Raw genomic sequence first — 26,448 nt, 5'->3', positions numbered from 1 at the left:
GATACCTCCCCTTTTACACCCTTTCCGATCTCCCCACTGTCTCCGTCTTCCTCTGCACCTGTCTTTGTTCCTATTTCGATCTGTTTTACTGCCGATTGGAATGTACTAATGTTGGGAAGATGGGTTTTTACAGTTGGGAACCGCCAAATGTTTCCGCACTTATGTTCCGGAACTTGTGTGTATCAAAGTGACCAAAGCGACCCCGCTGGGGGATAATTATGGGAACCGGGTTGTAAACCTTTGTGTATCATGTTGTCCTATGGGTAAATTCTGTATAAAAGGAGCGATCCACAGAATCAATTTGAAGCAGTCTCCCCAAGTTGCACGTGTTGTACTTGTCGTGACTTCTGTGTTCCCTGCAGTAAATAAACCTTGAATCTTTGACGCCGAAGGAAGTGTCCCGTGTCTCTGTCATTCGTACGCCGGAGCAGGTTACCCACGAAGGTTTCAGGTGTTGTGCCCTGGCACCGCTGGGTCGTAAAGAACCCAGTCCTTCAGTCTGAGGCCCGCTGACGTCACCGTCATTCCACGCTGGGATTGGCCCCGCCTCCCCGGGATTCCCTCAGCATCATCGGCGTGCCACGCACGCATTGATCCTGCCTGGATGGCTCCCCCACGTACTGGGCAGGACAGGGAGAAGGAGCCTGCCTCGCCCCTCACCCATGCAGCGCCGGCCGGCGGAGATCGAGTGAGGAGAGCCTGTGCCGCGACCGCTCTCGCAGGTAACGCTTCAGGGCTTTGAGGTGGCTGCGGGTAAGCGGGCTGTGGGAGACTGTTCAGACTCAGTTGCGGGCCGGACAGACTGGTATTCCTGTGGGGGTCTTTTTCTGAGAACGGGCCAAGGGCTGGTGTGACTCCACCTTGAAGAACAGCGGGCCAATAGCCGGACCGCCGGGGCCTTTTTGTTGTGCCCCCTAAGCTCCGGAGACATTGTGGGGTTAAGGGCGGGCTACATTAATCAATTAATCATCGCATTTATATAGCGCACTACTTACCCAGTGGGTCTCAAGGCGCTGGGGGAGGGGGATCTGCTACTGCTCGAATAACCAGGTCTTGAGTTGCTTCCTGAAGGCGAGGTGGTCCTGGGTCAGGCGGAGGTGGGTGGGGAGGGAGTTCCATGTCTTGGCAGCGAGGTAGGAGAAGGACCGTCCCCCTGTGGTGGCTCTACGGATGCGGGTGACGGCGGCAAGGGCGTGGCTGGTCGATCGAAGCTGGCGTTTGGGAGCGTAGAAGTTGAGGCGGCTGTTGAGGTATCCTGGGCCTTGGCTGTGTAGGGCTTTGTGTGCGTGGGTGAGGAGACGGAAGGTGATTCTCTTGTTGACCGGGAGCCAGTGCAGGTCTCTCAGGTGTCCGGAGATGTGGCTGCGGCGGGGGATGTCCAGGATGAGTCGTGCTGAGGCGTTCTGGATCCGCTGGAGTCTCTTCTGGAGTTTGGCGGTGGTTCCGGCGTAGAGGGTGTTGCCGTAGTCCAGACGGCTGTTGACGAGGGCCTGGGTGACCGTCTTCCTGGTCTCGGTGGGGATCCACCGGAAGATCTTACGTAGCATGCGCACGATGTTGAAGCACGACGAGGAGACGGCGTTGACTTGTCTGGTCATGGAGAGGGAGGAGTCCAGGATGAAGCCCAGGTTGCGTGCGTGGTCTGTTGGTTTGGGTGCGCTGCCTACAGCGGGGGGCCACCAGGAGTCGTCCCAAGCGGCGGGTGAGGATCCCAGGATGAGGACTTCCGTCTTATCTGAGTTCAGTTTCAGGCGGCTGTTCTTCATCCATTCGGCTACCTCTTTCATCCCTTCGTGAAGGTTGGCTCTGGCGGTGGCGGGGTCGTTGGTAAGGGAGAGGATCAGCTGGGTGTCGTCGGCGTAGGAGATGATGTTGAGGTTGTGCTGGCGTGCGATGTCTGCAAGGGGGCTCATGTAGATGTTGAAGAGGGTTGGACTGAGCGAGGAGCCTTGAGTGACGCCGCAGATGACTTCGGTGGCTTCAGATCTGAAAGGAGGGAGGCGGACTCTCTGTGTCCTTCCGGCGAGGAAGGAGATGATCCACTCCAGTGCCTTCTCCTGTACTCCGACGTTGCTGAGGCGTTGTACTAGGGTACGATGTCAGACAGTGTCGAAGGCCGCGGAGAGGTCGAGGAGGATGAGGGCCGCTGTTTCTCCGTTGTCGAGCAGCGCTCGGATGTCATCGGTGACTGCGATCAGGGCGGTCTCGGTGCTGTGGTTGGCCCGGAAGCCAGACTGCGAGGGGTCGAGGGATCACTTCTTCTCGAGGAAGGTGGCCAGCTGCTTGTTGACGGTCTTCTCGATGACTTTTGCAGGAAACGGGAGCAGCGAGATGGGGCGGTAGTTTTTGAGGTCGGTGGGGTCAGCCGACGGTTTCTTGAGTAGAGCGCTGAGTTCGGCATGCTTCCAGCTCTCCGGGAAGGAAGCGGTGTCGAAGGATGTGTTGATGATGTCCCGCAGGTGGGGTGCGATGACAGCGTCAGCCTTGTTGAAGACGTGATGAGGGCAGGCGTCGGTCGGAGATCCGGAGTGGATGGAGTTCATCGTGCGGACGGTGTCTTCGGTGCTAATCGGAGTCCAGGCGCGGAGGGTGGTGGTGGGGGGCGGTGGTTCGGTCGTGGTGTTCATCGGTTGAGTGCTGAAGCTGTTGTGTATGTCTGCGATCTTGTTGTGGAAGTAGGAGGCGAGGGAGTTGCAGAGGTCTTGCGAAGTGGTGATGTCGTTGTTTCCGGCGTTGGGGTTGGAGAGCTCTTTGACGATGTTGAAGAGTTCTTTGCTGTTGTGTGCGTTGTTGTCCAGTCGTTCCTTTAATGCAGTTTTCTTGGTGGCGCGGATGAGTTGGTGGTGTTTTCGGGTGGCGAGTATGAGGGCAGTCATGTTTTCCGGTGTTGGGTCTCTGCGCCAGGTTCTCTCGAGGGCTCGGCAGTTCTTCTTGGAGCTCTTGAGTTCGTCGGTGAACCATGGGGCTTTCTTGCTACCGGGTCTGCTGGGCGGGGTCCTCAGGGGGGCGAGCTCGTTTGCGCAGTCGCTGATCCACTTCGTGAGGTTGGTGGCCGCCTGGCTAGGGTTCGTTGTGCTGGTGGGAGGGTTCATGCTCAGGGAGGACACGAGCTGGTCGGCTGTGATCTTGTTCCAGCTCCTGCGTGCAGCATGTTGCTGGTGGTGGTGGATCGTGGTCCTTGCGAAGCTGAAGTGGACGCAGCTGTGGTCCGTCCAGTGGAGTCCGGTGGCGTGGCTGAAGGCGATGTCCTTGCTGGATGAGAAGACGGGGTCGAGTGTGTGTCCGGCGTAGTGGGTGGTGGTGGTCACCAGTTGCTTGAGTCCCAGGTTGGCGAGGTTGTCCAGCAGGGTGGTGGTGTTGCGGTCGTTGTTGTTCTCCATGTGGAAGTTGAGGTCCCCGAAGAGGATGTAGTCAGTGGAGCAGAGGGCGTGCGGGCTGATGAAGTCGGCGATGTCTTCGCTGAATTGTGTGCGTTGTCCCGGGGGTCTGTAGATGAGGGTGCCTCTGAGGGTGGTCTTGGGGTTGATGTGGACCTGAAAGTGCAGGTGCTCGGCGGTTGCGAGGGTGTCGTCGGTGTTGGTCGTGATGCGGATGGTGTTCCTGTGGACGATGGCGATGCCTCCTCCGGTGTGGTTGATGCGGTCCCTTCTGATGATCTTGTAGCCGTCTGGGATGGCGATGGCTATGTCGGGCGCTGAAGAGGCGTTCATCCAGGTTTCCGTGAGGAAGGCGACGTCTGGGGCTGCGGTGTCGAGCAGGTTCCAGAGCTCGACGGCGTGTCTGTGGACAGAGCGGGTGTTGAGCAGGATGCACTTCAGGTGGTTGCTGCTGTTGCTCGTCGAGGTCTTGAGCACTGCTGGAGTGGTGCAGGTCCGGATGCAGGTGAACTTGCAGGCGTTGCAGCATAAGGGTCCGTGGGTGAGTCTCGGGTTGGCTCGACTGATCGGGCATTCCTCCTGGATTCAGGCCCTCCCCCGCCTCCTTTCCCTGGTGATTATCCCGGGACGCATCTGCACGGGAGAGAGGTGCGGTGCTGGGTCTTTCTCAACCTGACACTCTTGGCCTCCAAATAGGTAAAAATTGTATCATCAGTAATACAAACAGAGCGGTGACACGCATTGTTAACCCTGGGCATCACCATTTCAGGGGAACTGTTTACTTTAAAGGAACAGAGACTGGCTAATTCTCCCATTAGTGACTGAGGAACTGCTTTGCCCTGATCTTTGCTCATTAAAAGTCTGTCCCAACTCGGAACTGTGTATCAACCATACCAAAAGTTATTTGACTGACGCCTATTGATTGTATATGGGGAATCCTCACTATTTTTGGGAACTTGCATAATTTTTAGATAAAGATATTTACATTTTTATATAAAATCGGTGTGGTGTCCCTTTTGTGCGTCTTTTACTGTGCTACTATTGGTGTGTGTTGCACAAACAAATCGCCTCTGAAGTTAAGACTTCCTGCTCTGTGCCAAGCTACCCTGTTGGTAACGGTGGTCCCTACTTGGACTAGGGTGCATACCCCTGCCAACTAGAGACCCTGGTTCTAACAGTTTTGTACAATTGAAATGTGAGCCTAACTATAACATCGCTTATTTAAGTGTATATATATATATATATATATATATATATATATATATATATATATATATATATATATATATATATATATATATATATATATGTGTGTATATAAATTCATATTCATAAAGTACATAAAGTGATGTTATAGTTAAGTGAAAATGTCAGTGCAATATAACATTTTTTTAAACTCTTAAAAACATTGAAATTCACCAGGTATAGATAACTCTGGTAACTATAACTCATGCCCCTGCCATGCACAGTCTTGTCATCAATGATGTAATTTCAAATGTGCAATGATGTTATAGAACATGTCATAAGTAGTGTAATGTGAGGTAATTTGCTGTGCGTAGCGAGTGTGCGGGCTATAATTACCTTAGGACATGAGAAATAGTTCCTAGGTAGAACTATAACTGGTGAATTTTTGTGGATATTTGAGTATAAAATGGCACATTGTCACTGAACTTTTAGCCTAACTATAGCGTCACTTTAACCTTTGTTTTTTTCTGTGAATTTTTAAGTTTATTTCACATATAATAATATTTAATTACCATGCGTTGAGCCAACTCTCACCACGTACTGCCTTTGGCCATCAGTGGTGGACGTTGGCCGCAGGACCTGGCCTGTGGCCAGGCCCTGCATCCAACATTCGCAGGCATCAAACCTTATGCAGCGCACAACCTTAGGCCATGCTGGGTTTGGGGTTGGCTGCTTATGAGGTGTTGGCTGCTTCAGGGGCATTGGCTGCTTCAGGGGGGTTGGCTGCATTGGTGCAGTCCCCCTTCTCAAGCCACTTCTGGCCACATGGAGCCCATCCCTGGGGCCGTTTTTTTAAAAAGAGTGGAGCGCATGGCCCTCCTCCTTGAGCCAATAGTGGCACTGGGGACCACATCCCCCAGGGCCAAAACATATTTGTAAAGGAGATGGGGGCATGCAGCCTGGGGACCCAATCCACCAGGGACTTTAACAGGAGTGGGGCGCACTGCTCCTCTCCCTGAGCTAATCCTGGCCCCAGGGACCCAATCCCCATGGCTTTCTGTGGGTGCCCCAGCACCCAACCACACCACAGTATACTGGGGGCTGCAGAGAGGGAACCAGGGACTCTGTTACCCCTCCAGCTCCCCATGCACCCATTCTGGTTGGTGTGGAAACTGACAATTCTCCAACACAGTGTGAACAGCTGTTTTTTGGCTGCTCCCGCTGAACAGGATCAATGTGCTCTTCTCTGCCTGGAAGAGTGCGAGCAGGAAAACAAATGTGTGCTCCCATCCAGAGAGAGCATGTTTACAGCTCCTGCAGAGCGGGAAAAAACATGCCTTCCCAGCCCCTGTGCCTGCAGCCCAAATAAACATATCTGTTCTTACCCAGCTGGAGCTTTAAAAATTGCTCCCGTCAGGAGGGAACAGACATATGTTTCCCTGCCGGTGCTCTTATGGGCAGGGAAACTAGTGTGTCCCAGGGTCTCCATCGGACACAGCGATCGAGCAGACACCAGGGGATGAGGCCCCTGGGTCCATAGAGGGCTGTGGGTGTTCCCCCTACCCTTTTTTATTCGTATTTATCCCCGGGATGGAGGTCCTGGGCCTTTTCAAGTTCATGGAGGGGACCACACACCCCCTCCTATCTAATGTAACATCAGCTCTGATGGATGGGGTCCCTGAGGCCTACTGAGGCTCGGGGAGGGGTCTGTGTGCGGTTCTCCTTTCTATTGATGTTGACACAGGGGATGGTGTCCCAATGGCTTCCCAGAGACTCAGGAAGGAAGCCAGGTGCCCCCTCACATATATAATGTATTGCACACCACCCGACGGGCCCTGACCCAGCCCGGGGTTCACAGGTTTATTGTAGTTGTGCAGGAGCCTGTTGTGATTGTTGGGTCTTCAATTTTATAAAAAAAAGTTTTTGGCCCCAAGCTAGATTCCTCTGCCCCCCCTCCCTTCCTGACCTAGGGGTTCGGGGTACTCTTAGCCTGCCCCTTTTTTTTCAACCTTTTTTCTAGGTCACGGAACAGAGCCCTGAGTTCTAATATGGCTACCGCCACAATGTTGTTGATGTGTGGCAGCCAATCAGATCTTAGCTTGAGATCTGTGGTATGATATGTACAAAGCTGTGAACATTACTTTCTCAAAAACTACTGAACGGAAGTACACCAAATTGCAAAAAGTGCACTCTCTGGACCAAGATCTAGGTTTCTGCTAAATTTAGTGTAAATCTGTTCAGGCGTTTGGGCTGCAGCAGTGACTAAAGTTCCTATGAAAAAATGAAATGAACTGTTTTAATATACATGCCATCAGCTAAGGGATGTATTGAGCAAGGTGGGAAAAGGTTCAATAAGCCAAATTGGAGTGAACAATGTTACCATATGTTTATGGGGACAGAGCACTTGCATTGTGACACTGAGTGACAATGTCACATAGTCATAATGCCGGCAAAGGTCTGTCCATTAACCCCTTCGCTGCGGCGGCAATTCCGCCGCAGTGCTAGGGGGGCGGGGGGGCCGAGCGGCACTCGCATACTCATGACGGAGCCGCTCCGTCACGAGCCGCTGTTGAGCTGTGCTCATGACGGAGCGGTTCCGTCATGGCCCCGCCCGCTCAATAGAACGCGCCGCGCAGGCGCAAAATCAGCGCCGCGCAGGCGCGGCGGCAGGGCCATGACGGAACCGCTCCGTCATGAGCACAGCTAGGCCGATGCTCATGACGGAGCGGCTCCGTCATGAGCATGGGAGGGGTTAAAAGACGAAAAATCAAGGGATGCCATGCATAAAAGCTCTCATTGCTGCAATATATTATTGCTAGTTCTCTCACCTCACAACCAGAAATCATGCCCTGATAGTGTAAAGGAGGGCTAGTCCCGCCCATAAAAACAAATGTCTGTATCTCCTTTAGGGTTGAGCGTATGCTTTCAAGCAGCTGGCAACCTGGCTTCATAGCATTGATAATGGATGTACCTCTACTTAACACTGTGTATGCCTCACTTTGAAGCAATTTTTGGGATGTGCATTGTCCTTGTATATGCATCCTTTACAATGCATGCACATTGTAATTATCTACAAGGAAATAAAAGGATATTTGTGGGAGATATACAAATATATTGGTCTCATATTGAGAAAGCCCCAATATCCTGGATGAAATACACTGAAAGAGCAAGCCGTTTCTAATGAGTGTACCTTGTGTGTATTAGTGTTTATTTTCTAATTTTACTTCCAAAATGTAATTTTTGCTTTTTTAATGTTTATGGAAAAGGATCAGCCAATAAAGTCGTTCTTTTTCTTAAATATGTTTTATGTGAGAAGGAGCCCAGATTAAAATGTTCATTTGTAAGCATCAGCCTGCTTAAAATGTGATCGCTGTGCAATCCTTTAAGCCATTTCAACCACTCTAAGATAGTAATAGAAGCACCATTTTATATTGGAAAAAATATCAAGTACCAAACTTCCTTCCCCTTTTTGCACTCATTTAACACTGATGCAGTAGGTTCATTTTAGTAGCACTGAAGCACTGCAAAAGTAAAAACTAAAGACTACATTCTAGAACAGCGGTTCTTACCCTGGGCCCGGGGCTTACTGGTGGTGTCGGAAGGTTCAATAATGGCTTAGAAATGTAAATATTATAAACAGGCTCATAAGGTGTTTATAAAGAAGCAAAATTGAAAATTTTAAATGTGAAAATTGTTTAAATTTGAGGCAAAAATATTAAGTTGGTCCCATCAAATTGATTTGCGGAAACTGTGCAAAGGTATCAAACAGAATATAGTGTGGATTGTGGGTGGCCGCAATTGAATGTAGAACAACCCCAAACTTCCCAATAAAATTAAAATTATGATTTTTGTTATACATGTTTGTCAATTAAATGAAATATTTTATAATTTGCGTATTGTTTGAGGAACGCTTATTTCTGTATTATTGATTGTATGATGTTTAAATCCTAAAGCTTTGATTCCCAGCTTCCATTAGTGACTCAGTAAAGGTCCCTGGATATACATAATGATGCTGTGGGGGTCCCTGGAGTCCAGAGATGGTTAAGTGGGGGTCCACAGAAGTCAAAAGGTTTAGAACCACTGTTCTAGAGCATTGGAACTGCAGGCAGCCTTTCCATTGTTCGAATCTAGCACAGGTGAAAGTGAATGTATCAACTGTGGCCCATGTAACTGAACGTCTGCAGCTGTGTGCCAATAATAGACAAATAGATCTGTTGTGTGGGGATGCTTCGTTGTTTTATATGATTCAGAAAAGGGGGTGGTGATGGACAGAGTATCTGAATTAAGCAGAACACTCCTACCCAGTCAACAGATCCGGGCTTAATCCATCACCGTTTTTTAGCTCACTGCACCATCCCAGCTCAGAACCTGGCTACATGCAAAATAGTCTGTCCCTGGCCCAGTGCACCATGGGAACTGGGCAGACCAAACTACCAAGCCAATTCTTTAACTGGAAAGGAAACAAGCTTCCGGGGACCGGTTTCTGGCATTACAGCCGTCTTCGGCCCGGCTTGCTTGAATCCTGATGGTGCAGTGAGCAAGGGACTCATGTCTGAGCATACCCTTCCACGCTTATGGTGGACAAAACGATTCAGAAAAGGGGGTGGTGTTGTTTTATATGCTTGTACCTTTGATGTTTGGAAGTTCACTAAGCTAATCGCATGTATCGAAATTTAAGTACAAAACAGTTGTAAATGCAGATTAGGAAAACGAATGACTTTTTATGAAACACAGGTAATCATTGTTTCTCTTTCTTGTAGGTCTTCAGAGCTTCATCGACATAGGCTTGTCACCTTACACCTTTTACTCGTACCATCTCGAGACAAGCAATGCGCACAGCAGCACGAGAAGTTTACCAGTGACACTCAGAACACAATCCGGGGTCCCGACAGGAGCCATTGACTTAATCCACGTCAGCCCTGCTGGGCCACGCTCCTCATCGTTTCATTGGACAGTTCCATCCAATGCGTCGGGGCCCATTGAGAGATACATGCTGACGTGCTCCTCAGCAGCGTGGACCGAGCCGCGCGTGCTGCATGACGGCATGGAGACGGCAACAACTCTGCTGAACTTGGCTCCTTTTACCAAGTATAATTGCTCGGTTCAGGCATGCACCAGAGGGGGGTGTTTGCGGAGCCCTCCATTGACGATAATGACAGCCCAAGCTGCCCCCGAAGGCCAGCGACCCCCAGTCATGGAAAACATCAGCTCAACAGATCTCCTCTTGACCTGGTCTCCTCCCGCCAAACCAAATGGTAGGAGTTTATGTTATTTATGTTGCTTTAGCTCAATAATTAAAAAGCAATTTATTTTTTCTTCAAACACTGCTGACACTATCTTGGCCACAGGGTCAAGTGCATTTCTTTTCATCTAGTCAAAAATTCAATAAATGCAAATCAGCCTGAAGAACATTCTGGCACATCTTTGCTCTTATGACATCTGCTGTGACAAGACTCATGTTTTATGTGAACATTACTTATGTTGTGCATTCTTCTGGACTGTTAAAAAGACAGTTTTATACCACACTCACATTGAGCGCCTGGCATGATATACGCGCAAACTGACAAAAAGCTAAATAAAAGATGTTGAATAACTCAGGAGATTATTAAGAGAGTTGGCCATGCTCATTATGCACATAACTAATTATGTGAATGCATTTGCAGTATTAATTATACTATGTTCCAATGATACAAGGCAAGGCTGCCTGATTACGCCGTGCTCCAAATTAGCCGCGCAGTTTATCATCACAAGCCACGGAATCACAGAACGCTCAGACCCATCAGTCTGCGATGTCTGACAATGAGAAATTGCAGAAATTCCGCAGTTTTTTCCCCCCACACGAACCTATTTAAACACTCGGTTGATCTAACTTGCCTAAGCCTTGCATATGCAAGAGGTAAACGAGCCATGTTAAAATGAAATGCAGAACAAAGATGTTTTTAAAAGGTGAGAGATTTGCAAACTGCGCTTTCATTTTTGCCCGGCAATGGGCATTTAAGTTGGTGGGTGTGGGGGTCGGGAGGCTGTTATTTATTTATTTATGTATTTGTTTATTACTTCGAGTGACCTTATCATGAACAGATGTGCTGGCTCAGTGCAGAACTGTGCGCCTCTTTGTATGTGCTTGCACTGTCTAAAGGACATTAATTTAACCAAAGATTGTATCATATATCCAATGTGTTGCCCTGCACTAACGCAGCAGGGGGCTGAATACATCATTTTTAGGTCTCCATCACATACATTAACTCTTAAAATCTCTGAGTTAAAACAATTTCCTATCTGTGTTTCAAAGTAGGGGAGGGCGAATGGGCGATAAATTCTGCTCCGCTTGCGTAGTTTTGCCCATTCCACTTTGTAACGTGGAGTTCCTGCAAAACTCCGCCAACTGCTGCATGGTGGAGTTTTTTCTCGTGCATGGCCCACCAATGGTAAGTTGGCGAGCGAGAATTGGCGTCCCCTAGCATGCTTTTCAGGCTCCTGGATGGCGCCTGGAGAGATTTTGTCGTCTGGGGTCGTGACCGTTTGTGGTGAGAAACCTACCGCTTAGTAGAAAATCTACCGGAGCAACAGCAAAGAAGCATCACCCTCTTGCGCGTCGCATTGTGCCGTTCGTGCTGATTTTCGTAATACAGAAATAGTAGTGCGACGTGCCCATTCTGCCTGCTCACCAATCTCCGCAGAATCTCGCAGAGTTTTCATGTAACCCCTATTTGTAGGCTCTGCTGTTTGTAGCACATGCACTAGCAGTAATATAAGCACTGAAGACAGGAAAAAGAAACACACTGACTCCAGGTGCGTCTGTACAGCACATAAGAGTGGGGTCATGGAAGCGCCCCAAATATTTCTCTGAGATAGAGCATGATTTTCAAACAACGGCACACTTGAAAACGAAAAGCAGGGGTTGCCTCTTTTGGTCTCTGATCTGGACATTGTGAAAATAATACTCTTACGTAAAGAAATGTCAGGTTAACAAAATGCACTTTAGACAAAACAATCATAAAATCATAAAATCTGACCCTCGCTCCTACTGTGAGCCAGAGCAACTGTGATTCGACCAGACATGTTTTCCTTCATTCAATAACAATACTCTCTGTTTTCCCACGGCCTCTCGCTGCTTTATTATTTTTAAACCTCAGTAGAGGTGTCCGAGTCTAGCCTCCAAATCATTCATAGAGCAAAAACATAGCATTGCTCTTTACAGGCTAGAGAGGGACACCACAAAAAGCCATAGCAACAAAATGAAAAGTGACAAACAATCACAAAACGCTCTTTGAGATGGTTTTGTAATGCACTGATTTTGCATTCTGTACGTTTATCACTTCAAGAAAACTTTGTGACAAGTGCAAGTTAAAGAATCTGGCACCAGTGGCAGTGCCTGCCTGAGTGTGGAGTTAGGGGATGCCCATGCCCAAACCACAACATGGATTCATATCTGTTCTCTTTCCAGAATAAGCTATCACTGGTAAAAAGAAAATAGTAAAACACAGTGGAAATCAGGCAAGACAACAAAAAACATGATGGTTAGAGATCCTTAAACCAATGTTTTTTTAACCCTTGGAATTCCTCGGGCTACCATTACATTCCTTCGTTTTTAGCCCATTAGAGCCATTACAGAAGGGGCACAAACTTAAGCAAATCAGCCTAGCCCCTACTCCCAATATGAGCAGTCCAGACCAAAGTACCATGCCCTATCTCCTCAGTTGGTTAAGGTCTGCATCCTCAGATTGATTTCTGCTTTACACTCGTAATTGAGGCGCACTTTGAGTCCTTCCATGGTTAGCTTGCATCTGCTTCTTGGTGTGCTGCTCCTAGCTGAGACTCTTTGTGAAAAACATGTGGTGCAGAAATTCTTCAGAATTCGACTAAATAGTATTCAGTTCCTTCACTTTTGGCTTGTCTGTGCATTATAGAAGGGTTACTGTTACATACAGTCGGTCCTTGCATCTGAAGAACCAGTCTATTGCAAATATTTCTTAATATTTAAAAGGCTGCATATTTTCTTTCCTTTTTAACCAGTTGGGTTAGTTAATTTAAATTACAGAGGTATTTGTTTATAAAAATATCTATTATACAAAACACATTTAAAACTCACATTTTTATTATTTTAGCAAACGTAAAGCTCATGATATAAGAATAGTTAAAATCACCATCCTTAACACATTTGAGTTGTCCGTATGCTCTTATTCACTCCCACATTCTCCAGCTGATCAATGTCACAAGTTTACACACAACAACGTAGCTTTATGTCCCAAAGCTGTCCAAAAACCCGCATCTGAAGATGGACGAGAGGAAATCACTTCTAAGGTACTTTCTTCCCAAAACTGAGCTCAATTTTCAGTCTTTCGTGGCTTCACTAGTGACAAAAAAGTATGGAGGGAATTCACAGCACTGAATCCTCTGTTATTGACCAGCTGGGATTGGAAAAACACCAGAATTTAGAAGGTGCCCATTTAGTCATTTGGGGACTTCTTTACACTCCCTCTATATTTGAATTTCTCTCTTAAAGCCAGGTTACATGATAATGGGACAAAAGAGTCCAAGACTGGGGCTTTTTTGTACTGCAGTCGTTAAATAAATTGTTGGACGTGTAGGTGCAGTGGAATTTATTAGCTTTGGAATTACGATTTTGAAAGAGAGTTTAAAGGAGCCATTCATTGTAGGGAGAAAAACAGTTATCTTTACCCCATCCCACATCACTAAAAATCATCAACAATAAGTTGGTTTGTTGACGTCATCTTTTTGGGTTTTGTAGCTTATTGTGACGTCATATACTAAATTTCCACTGTAATATAGATGTGAACTACTTTTAAAAAACAGAGCTTCACTAATATTTTTGTTTGCGATGTTAATTTTGTGGGTGCAACTGAAATGTTTAATACTCCTGTTTAAGTGAATGAGGTGTTGCAATGACTTGAGCCACACATAACAATGCATATTTGATTTCTAAAGATCAATTAGAGGAAAGATACAATAGCATGCAGGTATATTGGCATACATGGAATATTCTTTATGAAAGATTAAAGGTGTAAGAAGGAAATGGGTGACAAAAGCATAACAAACGCCCACACAGTCAGATTGTAAGGCAAAACTCTTAAATCACATGCTATGCAAAATATAGTCAGAAAAGTGGGCATATCAAAAAACTGCCCATGCAAAAGGCCAACCAGTCCGGAAATCCTATGCAAAGTAGGTTTATATCCATAATGAGCATTTGAACAATAGAATGCCCATCGGAGTCAATATTGAAGACGTGCCTTTGTGGTGGTGTTGTAAGTGCCTGGGGAAGAGAGACTCTGTTCATAGTGCTGGGGCAAAGGGTAGGAGGGTCTTTAACCCACTACTTCTCTCAGACAAGTGTAATTTATTAGCAACTTTCTATATATGGCTTAGGAACTGCTTATTGTTTTTCCAATAGGTAACATTTACACAACAGAACTATATTGGTTGAACCAGATCTCTCACTTCAAAAGCAGGCTCCACTGTATTCCTAATTGAACCATAGTTTCTAAGATAGAGTAAGGGGGGATCATTGGGTTGCCCAATCATCTGTAAAATTTTCTGGAGTGTCTGTTTCAGTTTTATGAGAATTTAATTTACACAAGGTTTCATAAGAATACTGTAGAATCGTCACCATGCACATTTTGACCATAAATCACTGGAGACAGTTCACAATAAAAAATAACTACCGATCGCCAACATTGATAATATTTTCAACGTGGGTGTAATATTGTGTGTGGGATATGAAGCAGACACTGTTGTTTATCAACTTAGTAACTCAATTTTGCCTTTAGAGTTATTGTTTTTAGTCTTTTTTTTATTCTTATTAGACAGTGGTCTAATTACTTTAGAAAATCATAGATAAAATGGATTTTTGCTGCACACAATTTCACACCTTGAGAATTTGCAGTACAGTGGTTTCATTGGCTTCGCAATTATAAGAGAAGCGGAAACAATACAACTGGGGGCGAATTGTATATTTTATGGATATATTACATTTAAAATTTGCATACTAATATAATCTAAGTGTCTGACTGACTCCTTCTAGAAACATTTCCTTCAATCATTTGAAGATTAAGATTCCTTTCTATATTTAGTTCATTATATTCTGAGCATAATGAGAAGTGAAGGTGTCTCCTCGTTAGAGCCAGTCTGAGACAGGAAACGGCTTGATTTTAATTTCTGTTTTGGTCGAAAACTTCGCCTGATCTCTAGTCATTTTATCTTCATGGGCCATGTGACGTAAAGTGAGCTCTGGAAGTGATAATTTAAAAGACCATCTCTGACACAGTTTTTCAATTGACTGCTGATTTAGACAGCGGTAAAAACTGCTGGTCACAACAACTTTAAAGGCAATTGCTGCTTTTGGCTGGAAAGGTACTAATATTTATCGACATATCAACAATAAAGGACATAATGAAATAACATACACAAGGCAACAACATTATAAAACATAACACAGCAAAATAAAGAAGTTAAACAGAAAGCAACAGAGCAGCCACAATAAAACAACACATTATATTGCAACAATGCAGCGCAAAAACAACAGAACCAGCACAACATGTCACAAAGCAATTGTGCACAAACATTCTTCTGACACATTCTCACCTACAGAAGCTCGCTTTCATAATATGGTTTTAAAATATATTTTCATCACAGATCACTACCTTAACTTACCACAAAGACATGAAATGGGACCAGTCAAATATGTTTTGTTATCTGACCGGTTGAATAGTACCAGTGCTTTGCATTGGATCGTATGTAGTCCAAGTCCATTGTGATTTGGCTATCTTTGTCATGAGTACTGAAAAGTAGCATAGTACCAAGAAACATTCAGGATGCAGGAATACGAGTAATGGGCCCAAAGACAGAAACAATGCATAAAACCTTTGATCTAAAGTAGTTAGAGCATTTTTACAGGAATTGTTATAGGCAAATCCGAGGGCCCTACTCCATCCTGGTGAATAACTAGTGTTATCTTAATAACTCGTGTCCTCATGTAATGCAACTGGTGTTATGTAAAGCGCTCTGATACCCAATTCGGGTCAAGTTAGCGCTATATAAAAAAAATACTGGGAGTGCCCTCATTTTAGGTAATATTACTACTTTACATAAACCCTTACAGTTTCGGGTGAAATTCACCAAATGTTTTGTTAGATAAGGTTTTCATGGGTCTATGTAGGTGGGAGCATACCTGTTGTATTTTTTGCTGATGAAGGGTCCTCCATTTTTGTCCCTTTTGAAATCCATTCTAGTAAATCCTGATTTTAGGGGTAACAAAAAGGAACAGCTAGAAGGAGGGAACCAAATTTGAAAAAAGATTTTAGTAAAAGTAGAAATTATTTATTGATGGTGGTAATTTTTGAGATTATGGTGATTTCAGCATCTGAATAGGCTGATCCTCTAGTGACATTCAATGAATGATATTTGAGAGAAAACTATTTTCCTCTCATAATTTACTTAAAGCAATTATGGTTAGTGGTCCAGAAGCTAAATGGTAAACATTGTTTTTACATTCAAAAATATCTTTCTCATCCATGTGAGAAAATAGTCTAACCCGCTGAGCAAAACATGTACCTATAAATGCAGTAGCATCCTGTCATTGGTTTCTCTGCTGTTATATTCTATCTTCAGCACAGTGCTCTATTAAACATCTACAATGCTACCATACTCAGTTCCTGACAAAAGTGAGTCTTTCAGGGATGCAATGCTTTGAAATAGAAGCAGTAGAATTCTAAGCATTTATTATGCCAGATACTGCAATAAACAAATAAAAAGAGGAGTTTCATTTTGTCATATTAATTATGGTTGGCATTTCAGGAACTAACATGTCAGACCCGATTCAGAGGGGCCATGGGTCAGACAGACTACTGGGTGCCAACCTTGGTGGTTGAGGTCGTTTGCCACTGGTGTTATGCTGCCTGTGCTGCTGTGACTCTGTATACTGGACCAAGTACAAACCTTTCCACTCAACTTTCACAGTAGTGAGGGCAAGAAGTCGCAGGCTCCTCAGGGGAGTAGTGTCTGCATGTTGGGTTGGGGGTGGCATGCAACAGGCCAGAACTAAGCAATTAGTGGCATGTTTGTTACTAAGCAAGACTACTACTAGGACTTCCGCGACATCAGTCAGTTTCTCTTGCGCTGAAAGACCTTCACTGGCTGAAGGTCAAAAATAGAATTAAATTCAAGGCTCTCTGTCTTACCTTTAAACTCTTCACAACTCCGGCAGCCACAGCCCGTGGAGGGAGGCAGAAAGGCGGGGCGGGGGATGGGCAGGGTGGGGGGTGCTAAAAAACGGATTATGGATAATTGGTGGTAAGTAAACAATTAAATAAATAAAACGAATTTCGTAGCGCACCCTGCATCGCAAAAATGCTTATCTTTACTCTAAGGACTAGCGCCAAGACACCTCTGGGTATACGTTGCGCTCTACAAATTGGTTAATATAACATAACATACTAGGCCTTTGTTTGTTTATTCATCCATTTCAGATACACATGTTGCAAATTACACTGCATATTTATCTGGTCCACATCATATATCGTCCAAATTACAGTTGCACTTAACAGTTTGTCAGCATGGTTTTAATTCCAAGTCTTGGTATCCTAAAACAGGATATTAGAACTAGCTCTAACAAATCCAATAAGCCTGGCTTGTATTTTGATCCTTAACAATTTAGAAAATCCTCATGCAGTGAAAAAAAAACTAATACAATTGATTTCTCTATAGAATTCATTTGAGAAAATGGATTATTATTTAGGATGGGTGGTAGTCCACCACAAGTATTATTGTAACTGTTCTTGTTACGTCCAGTGAAGGTTTTTAGTAATTCAACCCCTGGTAGTTAGGCACAGTGCACACATGCATAACTTAAAGAAAATGTGTAAAGCATTTAAAAGTACCAAAACAAAGAAAAAGACAACAACACAATACTTTAAATATCCCACTCCAATTTGAAAACAGAGAGAACCATTTAATAAACAAAATGACCCAAAAACAACAAATATCCAACTGGGGGAACCAGAGATATGAATTTTGAACTTTTAAAATAAATATAGCACCAAAAAGCATTAAACGCCAACCACGGTCACCTGGTTGAGCTTGATCATTCTCATGGCGGCACTTAAGGCTGACGGCGATGGAGAGCGGGTGGGGTAAAGGGACCAGGTTCCACACAGTCAGAAGTTTTACCTTCTGACTTAGTGTCTGAAACGGAAGCAAAAAAAGCTCAGCGGGGCCGGGTAGCAGGAGAGAGGGGCTCAATATAGGCGGATAGCTGTCAGATGAAGTTCAGAATTAGTCTCTTATTTGGAGCTTGGATTTCTCCAGTGCGGCTGTAGTCGACAAGGACTTCAAGAGGCTGGATCCTCTCTCCATGAGGCCCTACTGAAATGGATTTGCTGAAGTGGAAAATTTCAGAACGTTAACAACCTGAATCTTTGACCCAGAGGCAATGATCCTTCATTTATTAATTTGGCAGGCTTTCCACAGTCCTCCGGAGGTCTCTGGAGCCAAGGTTGTAAGTCCCAGGTTTTTCAAGAAGGTAGAAGTACACTTTGATACAACAAAGGGTGCACGTGGCTCAGAAATAGCACTTGGTGTTCAAGACTCTCTCTCCAGAACAAGCCACCAGCGAGATAAAGGGGATGTACAGTTGGAACTGGCCAACTGGGCTTTTGAGGAAAACGGCTTCTAGTAGCTTTTAGGGCAGGTCCAGTTGCAACTGGTCAGCTGTGTTCTTCAGGAAAAGGGCTTCTAGCAATGTATTGTGTCCCTGTTACTTAACAAGAGTCCAGCCAACTGACGCTTGGAGTCCACGTCTTTGTTCTGGGTACAAGTGGGAGCAGGTCCAGCCTTTCAGGCCTCCTCAAAGGTCTCACTAGCAGGTGCAGCACGTCTTCTGTTATCCAGAGCTCCAATAGTGTTTGAAGATGGTATCCAGGGATACAACCAATGGTCCCTCTAATTTTTTTCCTCTGTGTGCGGCACTGGAGGGTCTCTGTGGACTGCAACCATGGCTATGTGTGCCAGGAACCAAACCGCGCGTGTCTGCGGCACCAAATGGCACTCAAAACGTTTACTTTAAAAAGTGAAAAGATGATGCATTTTCAAACATACAGAGCCACAATAAGGGTCTTAAGGGCAGTTTGCAAATTTATTGTATTGCCTGTATTTTCATTGTGTCTCTGACTGCTGTTGTCTGTCTTTCCCGCTGCCTGTACGTGGTCCATGCCCCGTTTTCTTCCCTCTGTTCCCCTCTCTATCCCCATGCTCTCTCTGCACAGTCTTTCTTTCTGTACTCCTCTCTGCCCGTGTCTCTGCCCAGTTTTCCCTTCTGTTTCCCTCGCTGCACCGGGCCTCTCTGCCCGTTCTGCCTTCTGTTCTTAGCTGCCCCTATATTTCTGTATTATGCCTCTATGCCATTAGTTTTTTGTGCCCGTCTGCCATCTGTGCCACTCGTTTTTGTGCCCTTCTGCCCTCTGTTCCACTTGTTTTTTTGTGCACACACTGTGTTTGGAAAGTGTCTACGCTTTTGTTAGTAAAGCGCGGGGCAGACTGTGGCATTTTGTTTAAGTATTGCTGTTAATCGGAGCCCGTGAAGGGGCTCCGAATAACAGCAATATTTAAACAAAAGGCCACAGTCTGCCCCGCTCCCACACAGCTGCAAGCGTCATAATCCCCACCAGCCCCCGCCTCCTTAACTGCATTCCTCACGCCCGCTCCACCGCAACCACTGAAAAAGTGCTCATGTTAGCGCCGCTCGCGTTTTAAAAGCAGCGAGCGCGCGACCCTCTAGCGACGTCCTGTGTGCGCGCTCCACGCTAGGTGTTGCGCGCTGACTTGGGGGAGGTGCACGCGCGCGCAGCCTAGAGGGAACGGTGGATACAACATTGATATTTGACACTAGCCTGTCAGTGGGGGTGTCTCCTGGCCCCTCTATTACCAATAATGGAGAAGTTCTGCATTTACTGTGTGCCCTACTGCAGACCAGGGCCGGACTGGGATCGCAAATCAGCCCTGGCAATTATGTTTTACTGCCCCTGCTTGGCAGGATGGTGGGGGAGGGCAGGTGGGAATGCTGCTGTGCTTTTGTTATAAGGGACGGATTTTGAAGCACTGCTGCCAAACCAGCCCCTAGCAACAATAACAGGCCCCACCGGTACAAAACTGGCCCCCACCCTTCCAGCCCTCCGGCGAAATGACCAGTGCCCTCTACGGCTAGTCCGGCCCTGCTGCAGACAATCCTACTGTGCCCTTTTCTACCTAAATCAAAGATGGAAGCTCCTTTTTTCACCTGTGCAAAACTCCTGTGTGTGCCAGGGGTGTGGCCAGGGAAATGAGCAACCCCTCCTCTGTGGTCACTTCAAACTAGTCCTGGGAACAGCCCCTCTCCCACTGGGATTGGTGCCTACCTGATCAGCTCGTCTAAAGAGGACCCTCCCCTGGTGTCATCTCACATTTGCTTGCAACAGGATAAGCCTCTTTGAAGTTAAGCCCTTTGTCTCCACTTTAGGAGCAGGTTCACATCTCATCAAGGTGCTATTCAACTTCTTGTCACAGTTGGAAGCTCATGCAAATGGGTTTCTAGAGGCTTTTGGTTTGCAAAAGGTTACTAGCTAATAGTCACTTTCCTAAAATATGTATTACAAATCCAACTTTACCAGTGAATTAGGCTTGTAACACATATTTTGGAAAGTCAAAGAATTAACTTTGTAGCTGTTTCCTAGTGAGATATAACATAATTAAATGTGATATTTATCCCGTTGCTTTCCTATAGAACAGCTAACCCTGCTACTTTGAAAATAACGTTTGGTGCCTTGTCACTGTAAGGACATGTTTAACATTAAACTTTTATATGTCCTACTTTCTGGGCACTAAGGGCTACTTTGGGAAGATGTAATACTATTTAAAAGGATGATTTAGGCCTATCAAAAGGAGTTATTTTAACAGTGTGAATTCCAGTTTTAAAACTGCACACAAAGACTAGAGTGGTAGGCCTTTAGCTATGTTTGCACTGTCACTATAGGGGGTGGCACAATGGATGCTACAAGTCCATGAGTGACATTTAACTAGCAGGCCCTGAGTACACTTTTACCATATGATATCGACGTATAGATAAGTTAAATATGCCAATTAGAACTATAGCCACCAACTAAAACATGTTTAAGTGTCAGTACATTTGCACTGGGTCCTAGTTAGTAGAATTCTAGTGCATACAATTGAAACACCAGCAGCATCAGTTTAAATAAATAGGGCTGATCATGCAAAAAGAGGCATTTTCCAACAATGCATCTATGAGATAAAGAATGCGTTGCAATGCAAGCACTCCATAGGAGATGGAATGCCTCGCCAAAGAACCAATACCTTGAGGTGAGAGAGAAATACTCCTCTGAACAAAGCCAAAGCCTATTCTAAGTACATTTTATAAACTGAAATAGTAGGTCTTGCAGGTGACTGCACTGTTATGGAGGCCAAAAACTGGTGCATCTGGGGACAACAAATGTACTTTAGTTTGGTATGCAGACAAAATATCGAATCAAAAATATAGAATAGCACTAATTGAGGTACTGGGTTTTCTCGGAACCAATACTAATACAAAAACCCAGCGGTGTCAGGGCAACACCCAAAGACCCCGGATTCCCCTGTCTTGGCAAACAGAGACACGGGATACTTCTCGATGACGTCAAAGACCAAAGTTTAATGGTTGCCACCAGGGACAGAGGTCTACGAAGCACACACGGGTAGTTCGAAAGAGACTGCACCATCTCAATTAACAAAACTCGGTCTTTTATGCCGAAAATTACGCTTCTGGCAACATCACAATTTACATTCGGTGCATACAAAACGAACCAATGAACAAGTAGCATTTCAAAAAGTAACGAATCACGACAGTCAAAGCGAATCCCACTTTCCGTTGTCCAGCCCACCAAAAACGATCGCACATATGCTAGTTTCCTGTTCGATCAGGCCGGACAAACCCATCATAAAACCTTCAACTCAGATCGATGAACATGTTGTAAAGGAAAGGCAGAAACAGATGGAAAGGAGATAGAGGAGTGGGAACGGTGGGCCATAAAATCGGACCACGTCCTGTTCTTTGATCTTTATCAGTGCAGCTGCTAACCAAGGAACTGGCTCAGCAGGATTCGCCCCAGGCGAGGAGTCAGTTCGGCCAGGTCAACCAGAAGTCAGCTAAGGCGTACGTGTCAAGGACTCGTTCGGCCACAATCATAGGGCCTATGTTAGGGCAACCATACAAGATGGCTGCCACATTACAAAATGGAACCTGAGCGTTCAAACTAAATCCTCAAATACAGAGTGTTCTCCTATATCGATTCATATGAAAACACTCAGACACGCTACACTCCCCATTTGCGGTCTGTAGAGACCAAAATCGTCCATTTCCGACGATCTTTATAAATCGGGTTTCAGCACTATCGAACCCAATTCGGAATCACGGAACCACAGACCCTCATTTTGCCCTATCATAGGCAATAAACCCAGACTCAATTTAATCTGAATCCGGATCTATATTCATCAGGTCATCGATATGCTGCTGTAGCATCATCTTATTACTATGAATCTCTCTCCGGACAGGCTTCCGTACGCACAAGGTAGCACAAAGGCCACAAATAGCCGGAGCACACTGTACACAGAGACAGAACATGAACAGGATCGCTAAGACCATCTCAATGACCATCAAAATCTTCCAACCCCAAGTGGATATCAATCCCCATAACCATCCCATCAAAGACCAATCCCCTTTGTCCAGATGGACAGAATCGGAGATCTTATGCAATTTGGAAATGGCTTGGAAGACTGACGGAGCATTATCTGGAATAAAAACGCAGCAGTTCGATTGAATCAATCTACAAACTCCCCCTAGATCTGCTAGAATAACGTCTAGGGCAACTCTATTCTGAAGTGTCATCTGACTGGAGCTCAGCAGTCAGATTACCAAGGGCACCGGCAGTCTCAACTATGGTGGACTCAACCACTCTCGTAAGCTGACGAATATTCCTACTGTTAGCCATAGGTCCCCAAAACGGCAGAAAACCCTTAAAGAAATCACCCAATTCTTGTCCTGCAGTGTCTTCTTGGCTAAAGACACCTCTAGCAATTCTCATCTTGTGATAATCTGCCGCAGCTGTAAAAGTGGGGGGCAACAGAAAGGAAACAAAACATGTGCCCGAAAAATCATGGGGCAACCATGTGTATGCTTTGTCGTAGCAAACAAAATAAGTACCCTTGGCAGCTAAGAACGCTGGGGAAGACTGAGACGGAAACACGTAAGTCTCAGTGCAAACGCTCTTCCCTAACAGCTCTCGGATTCTTACCGTTGCCCTGCAGACAATAGTAACCCTTATGGGGCACTATCCAGATCGGTAGAGGACTTTTCACACGCTGGTTAATACTCAGACTTACTCCATACCCATTTACGCTCCAACCACTATACGGTTGCCTCTCGTCTTTAGGAATAGTCTCTACTGCATTAGTCCCTTGAATCATATCGACTATGCCTCTAGCTATAGGACTATTCTTCGGGTTATCTCTCTGTGAACGTAAAGGGTCAACACTATGGGCATATATGAACATGGTTCTGTAAGCTCGGATCGAACCATTCAAACTAAAAGGCAGAACTAAATAAGGAATTCCTTTATCGGCTGTATGAGGCATTAAACCACAAATCCAGCAGTTTGTTGTATTGATCACTAACTGGTGCTGGTGTAAAAGCTGTATGAAGGAATTGTTAACGAATTCCTTACGTCGGACTACCTCATGTTCAGGCAAAGGGTGGAAAAAATGAGCGGAAATAGTAGGTGAAGGTGTAGAATGCACGGTGGAATTAGACATTTCTTTAGAAACAAATGTTACATAACCAATTATGAAAATTACAAAACTCAGTAGTAAAAGTATGCACGGAATCAAAAAACATTTCTTCGACATTATTTTGCAAATGCGTTTTCTAAAAGTCAGTGTCTGCACAGGTCTCTCCAACTCAAAGAAATCCATCCTAAACTAAAGTTGCTGCCCGCGGTGGTTGGTTGATTCTGCTTGAGAGGGCCTCCGCTGAACCCAGGAAGACTGCCTCGGACCAACAGAACCCAAGACCTAGTGTCTCAGGCTTGCACTCCCAAGACTGGTAGCAACCGCGACTCTAGCAGCAGGAACCGGATGGCACTTCAGAAAAACAAAAATACGTAGAGCCTTGGTGGAGAGTTGACCTGCAAACAGTAAAAAATCAACTTTATTAAGATTTATTTGTCCTTAGTTCTCGATCTCAAAATATATCTGTCTCTTCCAGGTACTTCTTGATCAGTGAACAAAAGATGTGGCTCAGAAGTGTCCAACCGCTTTGCAGGAGGTATTGAAGCTTGCAAAAGACGATCGCTCTCCAGTTCTGAATTAGTACCAATCAAACGGGCATCACTGAATGCAACAAATTTCGGAACGGATTCTGTCTCAGAATCTGCAAGACCGTCTTGAACCCATTTATCATACGGTAAAGGTAAGGGTGCTTTCTCCGTGTGGCACCCGTGTATCCAGTGACGCTTTCCACGAACTCGCACCGCAGATCTCGTCGACAAGAGGACCTGATAGGGTCCAGTCCAACGGGGTTGTTCGTTTTTGGTGCGTTGAAAATTCCTCATGAAAATCCAGGTGCCAGGTTCAATAATGTGACCTGGATCTTCGGCAGCTTGTGGAAGAGAGTCGTGCACCTGTTGGCGTAAAACACTCATTTTAGTTGTCAATTCACGCAAGTAATCTAGCAAAACAGGGTACTCAAGGTCGCTGAATTTCGTTGGTCTTGGTACGCCCCAAATATTCGCCGGTTGACCAAACACAACCTCATACGGACTCAAACCCATTCGCGAGTGCACAGTCATTTGGGTGGACAAAAGTGCTAATGGCAACGCATCTGGCCATTGTAAACCAGTGCTCTCTTGAATTTTGGCTAATTTTAACTTCAAAGTGCCATTATAGCACTCGACTAAACCAGCTGATTGGGGATGATTTGCAGCGTGGAATTTCTGCCTGATCCAGAGACCATCACACACTCTCTTCATCACTCGTCCCACAAACTCACTTCCGTTATCACTCCAAATGATTCTTGGCAATCCAAATCTAGGGAAAAATTCTTTTATCAAAACTTTGGCAGTGGACAAAGCAGTGTTGTCCTTAAGGGGGTAAGCTTCTAGCCATCTAGAAAAAGAGCAAACAACTACCAACACATACTTCAAGTTGTTGCATCTTTCCATATGGATAAAATCTAGCTGCAAAGCCTCGAACGGATACGTAGGAGGAGCAAAATGACAAGCTGGTGTTGGGATTCCCTTGCCAGGATTATGCATCAAACACACCATACAATTCTTGACCAAATTCTCTGCACATCTGGGTATTCTCACATTCTGCCAAACCGGAGCCAACAGCTTACAAATCCCTTTCACACTAATGTGTGCCAATCCATGTGCCATTGTAACAACTGGAAGCACATACGCATTTGGCAGCAACCATCTTTGATGTTCGGACAAATCAATCCAACAACCATTCGAATCCAACCTACCCTTACTCTCTCTCCATTCATCCAACTCTTTCTCAGTGGCCTCACTCTTGTTAATTTTCACACTCTCAATGGTGTCTTCACACAAGCTTTTCTCCGGAACCCATCTAGCTGGACCCACAACATACATTCGACTCGTTACATTCCTAGCAGTTTCTTTCGCAACCTCATCCGCAAACGCATTACCACGACCAACATCATCTGTGATCTTTTTATGGGCACTGCATTTCACAATCGCTATCTGCAAAGGTAACGTAAGAGATTCAAGAAGTTCATTCACCAGTTGCCCATGCTGGATTTTCGTCCCATGCGATGTCAAAAATCCACGTTCACGCCACAATCGTCCAAAGCTATGGGCCACTCCAAACGCATACTGGCTATCAGTATACACATTCACTCTTTTCCCTTTCGCCAACACACATGCTCTCGTAAGTGCGATCAATTCTGCCTCTTGAGCAGAATTATACGGTATGCGTGCAGCTTCGACAACTGAACTGTATGTAAAGTCTCACGGCATATGCTGCAGTGGTATCGCCATTCGGTAATTTAAAACACAAGCCGTCAACCCACAAGGCATCATTACAATCAGGGAGAGGAGTATCCTTCAGATCTATCCTCCCTTTCATTTCTTCTTCAGTTCTCAAGAAACAATTGTGTTGCTCTTCGCTGTCATCGTCTGTCTCAAGCGAAATCGGCAACAATGTAGCCGGGTTTAGGGTATTGCACCTCTTGATGTGCACATGGCTTGCTAACAACGTAAGCTCATACCGTGACAACCGAGCACTAGTCAAGTGCTGTGTCTTCGTCCGATTCAACAAGGTATCCACTGCATGTGGAACCATAACCACTAGCGTATTATCCATAACCAAACCAGCAGATTGTCGAATCGAAACAGCCACTGCTGCAGTTGCTCTCAAGCAACTCGGCAACGCTCTAGCCACAGGATCTAAAGTTGACGAAAAGTACGCACATGGGCGTTGCTTCCCGCCAAATTGTTGAGTCAAAACCGACAATGCACATCCTTCCCTTTCATGGACATACAATGTGAAAGGCTTGCTGTAGTCGGGAGTACCCAACACAGGAGCCGAACACAACGCATTTCGTAGTTCAGAAAAACTCTTTTGGCATTCCTCAGTCCAAGGAATTGGAGTTGGAATATCCTTAACCGTAAGAGCTATCAAAGGTTTCGCTAAAAGAGAAAAATTTGGGATCCACTGTCTACAGTATGACGTAATCCCCAAAAACGCACGTACTTCTCTCTGTGTCGTAGGGACACTCATTTTCGCAAAAGTCTGGATTATTTCTGGGGTCAATTTCCTTCCCTCC

The 26,448-nt window shown here is 45.4% G+C and overlaps 1 protein-coding gene across 1 annotated transcript in view; it reads left to right on the top strand.

Moving 5' to 3' along the window:
- LOC147665810 (usherin-like) overlaps window positions 1-26,448 on the top strand; it is a gene marked incomplete at its 5' end in the record, with an annotated part of 525,382 nt that overhangs the window by 262,489 nt on the left and 236,445 nt on the right. Inside the window, one exon of the mRNA XM_086949466.1 lies at window positions 9,323-9,817. Coding sequence (XP_086805592.1) covers window positions 9,323-9,817 — 495 coding nt within the window. The remainder of the gene's footprint in view (window positions 1-9,322; window positions 9,818-26,448) is intronic.

The sequence above is a fragment of the Lissotriton vulgaris genome, unplaced genomic scaffold (genome assembly GCF_964263255.1).
Source record: "Lissotriton vulgaris unplaced genomic scaffold, aLisVul1.2 SCAFFOLD_1152, whole genome shotgun sequence".
NCBI lineage: Eukaryota > Metazoa > Chordata > Amphibia > Caudata > Salamandridae > Lissotriton > Lissotriton vulgaris.
Note: the sequence above shows the minus strand (reverse complement) of the source record. Positions and strands in the feature narration are given on the sequence as shown.